Genomic DNA, 11,354 nt, shown 5'->3' with positions numbered 1-11,354 from the left:
TAATTACAACAGAAAAAGAAAGAAAAAAATAATTACAGGTAAACTGAAACCATTTTTGATACATGACATCTATTTCCTCTGTGTCTCTATGGCACACAAATAATACATAACTATTCCATACTGAACAAATCCTTTTTAAAACTTTAAAAATTAATACATTAGCTTATTAAGATTTGAATACAGTACAGGTTCCTGGTCATGAGTTCTTTGAGTTTCTTCTCATGGCCAACAAGACATTCAATTCAATGTCACCATTTTCCTTGTCTACAGTAGTGATAAAGTTTGTCACAGATGTTTAAAATAAGACTGTTGTATACAACTGTAATATAATGAGCCTACATCACAAATTATATATAAAAGTACATATAGCCCTGGGCCGGTGCGCTCAGTTGTTAGAGCCCCCCCCCCCCCCAAATAAAGGTTCGCAGATTTGATTCCTGGTCAAAGGCAGTCCCTGGGTTGCAGGTTCAATCCCCAGCTCTGGGCATGTGCGGGAAACACAAATCATCTTAATGTGTCTCTCTCACATCCATGTCTCTCTCTCTTTCCCTCTCCCCCTCCCTCCTTTCCTTCCTTCCACTGTCTGTAGAAATCAATGGAAAAAATAACCGCAGGTGAGGATTAACAACAACAAAGTAATATAAAGAATATATACTTATACCTTAACTATTCTTAAGTAACTTGAAGCAGACAATACATTTGCTTTTAAATGCCATTTACAGCATGAATTCTTAAGTGACATGTGAATTTGAAAATGAAAAATGTTTTCCGGACTCAAAATGTTGATAATTTCCAAGTGGACAACCAAGTACCTTAGAAAAAGTTGGGTTCCAGGGAAGTGCCATAAAATTGCTTACTTCCCATAGTCATTCTGAATTTAATGCTATAAAAATGCTACTTGGATTTTTTTTTCTGCACTGCCTACAATCCAAGTTATTAAAGTTTAAAACCATATGAAAGCCTTTATGAAGGTCCTGAATTGTATTTCTCATTAAAGGAAAAGAAATGGCTGGGTGAGTCATGTCCCTCGACTTCTGTAGAAGACAAAGCAGGCCAATGTCAGTCATTCTGAAAGTTAACACTCAGCACTTAATGTGAATTTATATGAGTTTAGGAGACGATTTTTACGAACTTGTGTCCCTCCAAGCATCCTGAGGGCAGTGAGAACACAAGACTTCCGATCATCTAAACAAAAATCATTATCAAATGGATTTATTAAAGAGCTATGCAGAACAAAGGGCAATCGTGTGTGTAGCTACAATTGGCTTCCATGGGAATTATAAATGATTCTAGCTGAGGGCATTTTTAACTGATTCAGAGTAAAACAATGAAGCTTGAAAACAAACTACAAAAAGCTAAAATCAGTGGGGAACTCTGATATGAAGAATCTGTGTTCTTTGTTATAGTTTGTTTGTAAAATGTATGTACTTTGTTTCTTTGTTAACACTCTTTAAAAACTTCAGCATTTTCATATAAAAGAAAATACAGGCTCTTGGCTAATACCTGTGAACAAATGAAGGAAAGTGATGGGGCCACCTCTCCAGTAGCTTTCCATCAGAGATAATGTTTGATCTTGAAGCTAGTGCATCTGTTCTTAAAGCTCATTTAATTTTTTACACACTTATGATTTATTTGCATATCGACTTAAAAGCTGGCTTCATCGTCCATGCCATTATCAATCAGACAAAAAACTATCAAGCACCCACAGGATGCACAGATCTCTTTGAAACGGTGTCATGGTGCTAATCTGTCCTAAGAAAAGGAGTACATTTTGAGAAAGAAATATTATGATTTTTCTGAGAGCAAAGGTTGCTAAATACTGCAGCACACTCCTGAGAGAAGCACAAAATCATCTCTGATGTTTTTTAAGCAACAACTCCCTGAAGTCTAGAATTTATGGGACCAGCAATGAACTAAAAGTTCACAACTCTTAACACACATCTATCTAAGATTCAATGAAGACATTCCTCAGATTTTCATGTCGAATTATGTTAAATTTTAAAAATACAAAATGAAAAAAACATAGAATGCATTTCAAATCATCTTAAATAGCAATCCTATGACAATTTATAACAACTGTAATTTCAAACACCAACGCTGGAATATACAGCTTCACAATCCAGTTATCTCAAAATGCGATCAAAAACTTTGGGCAGGAGCTTCTTTCATAAATTCTTCGAGAACAGCTACCACATTTTTGGCTTCGGGCATTTCTTCATGTTCCACTTTAACGATCTTCAAAAGGATATCTCCACTACCACAGTTCTTTAGGAACATGTAACATTTAAACAAAGCATAATGATTCATTTCTGCCTGTCGGATAAATCTCTTCAAATTATTTGTGTCTTGGATGGCCTAGAAAAAAGATTACCCAGTTAAATATGTGTTTCATGAGATAAAAATGATGCCTAAAAACACTTCATATCCAGCTGGAAACATTTCGTATGTTGCAGAGATGTTTACTTTTTATTTTAAATATTTCTATCATTGTTATCACTAATATGCTCTACCCTTGGTACAACAAAATCCCTTATATAAAGTAAAAATAGTTTTTCAATCCTAAACATACTTTTAAAAGGTGACAACGCTCCTCCCAACCAGAATTTTGAACCCTTAGGCACTAAGCTACTTTTTTTGTGCTTTCCAACTAAGACATGTCACAAATTATAAGGTTGATATACCTGAGATATAAGCAAGCATTCAATCCAATTAACTGGAAATGCAATGATATGTATGCAGAAGCCACTGAAAACATAAATAAATGCCTTCTGAAGATTCTAGTTTTGAGAAGGTCCTATTTAATAGACATCACAGCTAGAAAGCAGATTTGCTCCTCTGTCACTGGACCTAATTAAAATTCAGACAAAAGTTATATGTGGCACTTGGCACACAATTAATTACCTTTAGTTTAAAGTTCTCCAGTACTTGTCGAAAAAGAAAAGGGTTACCTCCTTCAGCACCATTCAAAAAAGCCTGCATCCAATCCTCACAAAATCGGTTGCTTCCTATAAGATATTTTAGAAAAATTAAATAAAAATGAAATTCTACAAAGTGCAAACATCTTTTTTCTTTGTTTACTTTAAAATATGGGTTTTTAATTTTTTTATTGTATTTTTTTTAATTTGGGGGGGTTTATTGATTTCAGAGAGAGGAAGGGAGATGGTGAGGGAGATAGAAACCTCAATGATGAGAAAGCATCATCCATTGACTGCTTTCTGCATGCCTCATACTGGGGATCAAGCCATGCAACCCAGGCACATGCCCTGACTGGAATCAAACCAGGACCTCCTGGTTCATAGGTCGACACTCAGCCATTGAACAACACTGACCAGGCTCTATTTATTTACTTTACATTGAGGTATACTTGGCATATAACATTACATTAGTTTCAAGTGTACAACATAATGATTTGGTATTTGTACACATTGTGATATTCTTTATTAAACACTTATAATGAATTATATAAGACTTCTATAATGGTCTAAGAAAACTGTACTCACTACCTAGCTAAAAACACCAAAACAGCTGAAGCCCCCATGTGCTACTTCTCAACTGCATTCCCCCTTCTTGTCCATTAGAAAGGATATTATTCCCATTATTCCTTTAAACTCTTGTCACATACTTTTGTATCTATAAATTCTATAAAGTATTATTTTGTATATGTCAAAACTTTTATGTATTTTTCTTTAATTTTTTTATTGTGAACAATATTACAGATGTTCCCTAATCCCCCAATGGCCCCCCTCCACCCAGTTTATGTATTTTTCTTTTTCTTTTCATATTGAAAGGAAAATAGTTTAATTAAGATTTAAGATTCACATTATGATAAATGATAATTTTAATACACCCTTTAAATTTACTATGTATTTTTATTTAATGGCTGTTTCACTAGTATGTTTGTGAGCTATATGGAGACATGTAGCTCTAGTTCATACATTTTCACTGGTATATTCCATTGCATGAATATAGCAGTTTACCAGGTAATTTTCCTGTCGATGGAAGCATTTAAGTTGCCTCCAATTCTTTGCTATTTCAAACAATGCCTTTATGAACATTTTTGTATTTGTCTCCTTGTATAAATATACAAGAGTTTTTGCCCACCTGACATGGCTCAGTGGTTGAGTGTCGACCTATGAACCTAGAGGTCATGTTCAATTCCCAGTCAGGGCACATGTCTGGTGGAGGCCGTGCAGGAGGCAACTAATCAATGATTCTCTCATCATTGATATTTCTGTCTCTCTATCCCTCTCCCATCCTCTCTGAAATCAATAAAACTATATTAATATATATACACACAAGAGTTTTTCTATATACTTAGGAGTGGAACTGCTAGGCATGACGTGATTTTTCCATGTTTTTAGAATTGCTATTGTTTGCAGTGGTCAGGGATAAACTTGTAAAGCTGCACAGGGCAGGAAGGATAAGTCTGTACTAATTGTTCAGAGTACAAAAACAGAGCCCAACTCACAAGAGCCACAGGATGGCTGCTTCAGAGGTCGTGACTCACCTGCGTTGTAGAACTGAGGCTGGGAAGCACTGCAGTCAATGACCACAGACTTATGCTGCTCCTCCGTCATGGCCATGCACAAAGATGTCATGGTGCCTTCGTGAATAAGGCCTTGAAGACTGGCCACACTCAGAAACCTGCCACACACACAGTCCTTTACCACAAATAATATTGCAGGATGGGAGGGAGAAAGCAAATTCATTGTGCACTATGGGAGATTTAAAAACATATCAGGCCCTGGCCAGGTAGCTCAGTTGGAGCGTCATCCCAAGGTTGCAGGTTCGATCCCCAGTCAGGGCATGTACAAGAAGCAACCAATGAATGCATAAATAAGTGGAACAACAAATCGCTGTTTCTCTCTAACATCAATCAAAAAAATGTTTAATGTCCTTTAAAAATCTAAAAAATAAAAATATAAAAACATAAATATCAGGCTTGCTGTGTAAAAGGTTCTCTCTTTGCAAAACTATTCTTTACCTGTTAATGTCTCTCTTTGTTTTTTCATCTGATTCTTTAACCTCAACAGGAGTATAGCTCAGAGCCTACAAGAGAAAAATAAAGCCTAATTGATGCATGTCCTCTTATTGAGCAGCTTCTTGTAAGTGTCACCTTCCCCCAAACGACCACCTGCTTGATGGGCATTGCCCAGGAACTCTCCTGAGCCTCGTGAAGCTGCTGCTCGCTAACAGTCTGAAACTGGCTTTCCCACCTGGTTGCATGGCACCATCCAGTCTCAGTTGCATCTACCACCACAAATTTAAATGAAAAAACTGGCCATTTACTCAAGCCTCCCCCAGTGTTTGGCTATTTTAGTGAATTTTCATTTTTTCCTGGATATTTTCATATAGTTAAAACACTTTGGATTTCTGTTTTCCTTCTCGAATTATTTGGAAATTACACCTCTCCCAGATCACTTGAAAAAGTAATTATTTTAAATTGTTTTATCCTATTAGGAAGGCCCACTATTTGCAATTCCACCTTAGTAAAGTACCTTTCTAGATCAGAGTAAACAGAGCGCAAGCATTAATATTCGGAGGCGGGGGAGGAGGAATAATGTTAAAGAAAATGAATAAGTCTTTAAATAATCCAAACTCTGCTCCACTGATTCTCAGTTGAGGAAATGCTTTCGTTTGAGCCACACTTACAGCATGTAGCAAAAAGGTAAGCTTCTCCTGAAAGAGAAGAACCACCCTCTGGATCGGGCATACGACATCCTCAAACCAGCTACTCAGGTAGGACTTGACGTGGTTCTCCAGGCCCCTTTCCTAGATCAAGAGAGAATGTCATTGCTTTAATATAAACCTTCACCTTAGTGGACTTAACATTTTCTTCACGATATTCTTGACAGTGAAAGAACTGCAGACAAACCTCTTGTTTTTAAGCTAACACCAACTCAAAAAAAGGAATTATGATATAAAACACACTGAGAAATGCATTATACAAAATGAAAGACTGGATAGGGTTCTATGCTATCTCTTCACTGGGAGGAGTTGTGCATTACATGTCCATCTCCCCACAGTATACTCATTGGAGATACGCTCTACATAATCCTGTCTCCCCAGCTCCTGGTACAGTGTCTGACACATGTACGTATTAGCTTATAAAGAGCCAATTGAATGCCTGAAGGAATGTAGGCAGTTCATTCACACTGTGAAGAGGGAAGAATACAAGTTACCTTGTCAAAACACTCAAGCCCACTCCACTTGTCAGACGTGCTGCCAAGAGCACATCTAGCTTCCTGGGCTGAGCTGCTCTCTGGGGACTAGCGGAATCGCTCCAGTCGGAGAGCAGCTCCCCCAGACTCAAATCCCTGCTCACTCCTATGCTACCCTTTCCTGCAGTGTCTTTTAAGTGCATGATAAGTAAAAGGAGATATTACCTTATGTAATGGGTAGTAAATTTGTAAGAGTTATGACTTTAAAAACTGCTACAAGCTGAATGGATAGTTTTTTAAAAGGTATAAATAAATTAATAGATGTGGATATATATAATTCATAAAAAATCAATGAATGAAAAATAGAACATTTCTAAAAATCTTTGATGTTGAGTTCAAGGACAGTCCTGCCATTGCAAAGCACATCTCTGGTGCCAGAGGCTTCATGGACCATTACTTCTGACCATAATATAAATCTTATGCGCCCAGAAATCAGGAGAAGAGCACCCTCTTCCTCACTTGGCACGTTACCATACCATTGAATTTAATGGACTGAATTTTTCATGGATACAAAACATCAGAAGCAGACTTGTGAAACTTATGTTCCCTGCTTCCCTTAACAAATACCTTTCAACTAGCCCTCCAAGCAGCGCATTTTTAGAATCTAGATGTCATTGTGTCTACCTGTATAATTTGACAAGTATAGAAGTTATAGTATGTTAATCACCTCAGTCTCAAAAAACCATTGACTCAATCATCTTACCTCACAGCTCATGTTATTTTTCAGCCCTTGAATGTACTTGTCCAATTCAGGCCTGAAAGTATGTTCTTAAGGAAGTAACAATGGATGAATCAAGAAGTGTTTTATCTCTCAATAGGAAATATAAAGTCTTGCAAATAACACAAAATGCACATTAAAACAAGCCAAGACAAACTGGTCATATAAAGGTATGAAATCCAAGTAAATATATAGGGGAAGGAAAGCTTTTAGAGTAGTAATACCCCTTCTCTTGCCTCCCCATGATTTCCTTCCTGATGTCCTCAAAGGCCAAAGAAAGGATATAGCTCAAGTCCTTTCTCAGACCCTCCTAAAAAACAGACCACGTACTCTGAAGGGGTATGTTCAGAGTCCATTGCTGCTGTTTCAGGAAGCAGTTTTTCTTGTTGGAAAAGGCAGTAGTAACAACCGACCCGGTAACCTGGAATTCTAGAAAAGAAAGAAAAAAGCTCTATGTATTATTCTGATAAGTCATGCATCTAATTTTATGGGCTGTTCTGAACCCTGGTCATCTTGATCTGGCAATACTGTTATATTGCTAACTAGGTGAGAACTTCCCAGACTTCTCCTTGGTTTACTCATAACAGCAGAGGGAAATGAATGTATATCATGATGGGCTTCAGCTAAAGCAGCACCTAACAAACATGGAATTTCTTTGAATTCACCTGTTTTATGGGAAAAATGCGTGCAAGTTTCACTCTCGTTCATAGTACATGTCTACATAAATATAAGCATATTCTCTCCCTCCCCCAAATGTTCACGAATCATTGGAGCTCCAGGCAGATATGACATGTTTACCCTGTGGCCTTATATTTGACCTGTGGCCTCACATTCCTGAGGGGACTTGATGCCAACATCATGGTCTGAAGTGAACTACAATCAAGGTGTGTAATAGAAAGACGGCTGGAATTCAACTGAGGACACCTATATTTAAGCCTGAACTCCATGAATGTGACCAGCCTTGTGACATGAACATCTCTGAATTTATTTCCTCATCTGAAAATGTAAGTAAGCATATCTGCTCTATTGCCCCTTTGTAGAGAGAAGGGCATCATACTTTGTGAAAGCACTTCACAAACTGTAGTGTGCAATTTTGGTTTTGGTGATTAACCCTTTTCTTCCAAGTCCAAGACTAAGTCAGTACACTTTGGCGGGAAAGTCTCTGCTGTTCAATTAATTCCATTCCACAAATGTTTATGTGTAAGGCCCGGTGCTCAGGCAGGCAGAGAACAAGGATGGATTTTGCAGGTCGAGTGGGAGTTGATCTTTTGGAGTTTCTCATCACTTCTCATATTTAGCTCAGAAATAAAAACTCGGGACACAGCACATTTTACACTTACCTCAGCTCCACAGATGCAACATTACCCAGCCCTTCAAAGACGGCTCCCTTAGAAAGACGCTTAGCAATGAAACTGCGTAGCTCTGGCTCCACTTCAGATGGCAGATTAGTGTCCGCCAGGGAGAGGCTTGACAAATGAAAGACACACAGTGCTTATCAGTGGCCTACTGCATTCACACCTCACAAGTCAGTCAGATTATTACTAAAAGCCAGAGTCCCTTTAAGGACTTGAAAAAACTTTCTGACTACTGGTGCGGCTGGCAGGAGTGCATGTCACCAAGTATGAGCTACCTCATCAAAGAGTTTAAAATTATACTCTTTTCACCTCATTCTGCCTGGTGTGATGACTCCACTGGGACCCCCAATCCACTGGCCTTACCTTTATTCCATAGTCCCTCAAGTTTCTTCTCTCACTTCCCTGCTTCTTACCCAGCGTATAGTCCATGGCCAGTCATTATAATCAGACCCCTGCACACAAGTCTCATCCAACCCTTTGTTATTTTCATCTCACTGTACTTGCTTAGCAAAACTTCAGCCCTGATTAGTCCAGCTTTCTACTTACTCTGCACATGCAGCTATGCAGTCAAGTCTAGTTGGACAAAACTAAATTAATGATCACTAGCCTCAAGTGGGCCCAGCTCTAACTACATTTCCTGGCTCGCTCATTCATTTTTCTACTCTCCTAGGTCACTATTTCACGCCTCCTCTTTTTTCCTCAATCCTCCATCTACCTCTTACCCGTGAATAAACACCCTAGCTTAGCAATCACTCATGAGCTAAAAATAAAAATTTTAGTTTGGTTCAGGTTAGAATATAAAGTCTATAATTTGAATATGCAGGCAGAAAAGGTCTTCTGTCACCAAACTTCCCAACAGATAATATGAACCCAGTACTTCTCAATACTTCTCTAGGTTCTTTGGTTTTATATTATGGAAAATACATATACAAAGTAGGGAGAATAGTATAATGAACTCACATATACCCGCCACCCAGTTTTAACATTTACCAGCTTATGGCCAATTTTTTAAATTGATTTTCATTGATTTTTAGAGAGAGAGGCAAAGGGATAGAAAGATAAAAACATTGATGAGAGAGACACATCCATTGGCTGCCTCCTGCATGCCCCCTACCAGGGATCGAACCTGCAATCCAGGCATGTGCTCTGACCCGGAATCAAACTGGGGACCTCTTGGTTCATAGGTCAACGCTCAACCACTGAACCGCACCAGCCAGGCATGGACAATTTTGTTTCATCTGTACCCCCATGCTTGTCTGTACCCTTCCACCTTCCAGATTTATTTTGAAGCAAGGTCTCTGGCATCATATCATTTCAATCATAAATTTATCACTAGGGTATCTCTACTTTGCATCAAGTGTTAAGGTTCATTCATTCATTCACTTAATAAATATGTATTACATGAACAAAAGAGAGCAATCCCTACTGTCCTGGGGTTTATATTTAGTGTGCAGCAGAGGCGCTATGAAAGGGGGTATTCTAAGGGCACCAGTAAACAAAGGAGGATTTTAAATGTTTTAGTACCCATTCGATATTGACTATTTACTGGCGTTCCTTTCAAGAAACTCAGAATACTTGTCTCTGGCCAACCACCTTGGGCACTATCAGTATTTGGCTCTGTCCCCGCCTTGAATGAATGAGCCAATGAGGAAATCAAGATGAGGTTCCTAGGACACAGGGGGGCTTGATGGTTTGACTCAGGGACAGCTGAGTGGAAACTGGGTCCCTACTGACACCTCCAGGCCAACGAGGCACGAAGAGTCAAGCACAGACAGGCACGAGTTACGGTCAAGCTGTTTTTACCTGAAGTCATCACCAGAGGGAGTTTCTGCATTTGTGCCACTTGGGCTTCCATCATCACTGTCCCCTCTCGGCGGCGCCGATCTACACGCCGCAAAAGCAACACAGCTTATCAGTGATGGGCCCCAACTCAAAACAGCACACAGGGGAGGGGCGGACAATCAACTACATGCTGCAAGGGAGAAGGGCCTATCCTCGTGCCGAGGCAACTCCACAAAACAGTGCGGATGGCCCCTTCTCTCCAGGCCACAGAAGGGGAAGGAAATGCAATGTCCAGAAGGGCCAGGGAAACTTCTCTAAAAATCAGACGTTAAAGGGCCACGAGAGCCCCAGGAAAGTCGGCCGGGCGAAGGGGAAGGAGGCAGCAAGGGCAGCGGATAACCAGGCGGGGTGGGGGGAGGGAGAGGAGGAAGTGAGGGGGAAATGGAAGAAAGTGGGGCGATAATGACAGGAAGGACGGGGGGTGGAAGTTGACATTATGGAACATGCATGCGGGGGCACGGCGCTAAACAAAGGACGCGGGCGACGAGAAGGGACTGAGGAAATGACAGGGCCGGTGGGAGCGCAGGCGTCACAGCAGCAGGCACTCAAGTCCCGGATGGGGGCCCGGAAGGACGGCGTGGGGCGAGGGGGGCCCTTCGGACCGAAACCCTCAGCCCGGAGAGAAGATGGCGTTTGCGAGCAGCCAGGCCGCCGGGCCCGGGTGCGAGGCGGTGCCGGGGCGGGGCCACAGGGAGGCCGGGCGCTGCACCTGCTTCCGCGGTAGCTGTAGAGACAGTAGTGGCTGCTGGGCGGCGGCTCGAGTCTCCGCTCCTCCGCGGAGCCTCCCTCCTCGCTGCTCTCCAGCTCCTTTTCATCCCCATCCAGCGACTCCTGCAAGGAGGGGAGCATCGCGGCGGCTCCGAGCGGCCCTGTGTCCCCGCCAAACCGCTCCCCCGCTGCCGTACAGTCCTCGGCGGCCGGGCTCGTCCGGCTCCCGGCCCTCGCGCACCTGAGTTCCGCTGGTTCCGCTGGGTTCTCAGGTGAGGAAGCTGGCCTGGAAGGCTTTCTCCCCGCAGGGACTAGGGGGCGCCCTAAATTACCTATAGGGAAAGCAGTTCATCACTTCCATTTTAACTCCTTTTTCACCTCTGTGTGCCGTTTAAAGACGTCTAGGAGACTTCCCACGTGATAAAGATGGTTCAACTAGCAGGACACATGGAAAAAGATAAAGCTGCCCTCCTATCTCCTTTCAGGCACGCTAACACACACACATCGGTT

The 11,354-nt window shown here is 41.0% G+C and overlaps 1 protein-coding gene across 1 annotated transcript; it reads right to left on the bottom strand.

Annotated features, from left to right (window-relative positions):
* C20H17orf75 (chromosome 20 C17orf75 homolog) lies at positions 1-11,062 on the bottom strand. The gene is made up of 10 exons (XM_008147760.3): positions 10,846-11,062; positions 10,098-10,178; positions 8,280-8,405; positions 7,225-7,368; positions 6,925-6,982; positions 5,653-5,772; positions 4,985-5,049; positions 4,508-4,644; positions 2,902-3,005; positions 1-2,355 (listed from the first exon to the last, which is right to left on the bottom strand). Exons 1-10 carry the CDS (start codon positions 10,983-10,985, stop codon positions 2,140-2,142), a joined length of 1,191 nt encoding a protein of 396 aa, XP_008145982.2. The 5' UTR covers positions 10,986-11,062; the 3' UTR covers positions 1-2,139.
* Positions 11,063-11,354: the final 292 nt, after the last annotated feature.

The sequence above is a fragment of the Eptesicus fuscus genome, chromosome 20 (genome assembly GCF_027574615.1).
Source record: "Eptesicus fuscus isolate TK198812 chromosome 20, DD_ASM_mEF_20220401, whole genome shotgun sequence".
Lineage (NCBI taxonomy): Eukaryota > Metazoa > Chordata > Mammalia > Chiroptera > Vespertilionidae > Eptesicus > Eptesicus fuscus.
Note: the sequence above shows the minus strand (reverse complement) of the source record. Positions and strands in the feature narration are given on the sequence as shown.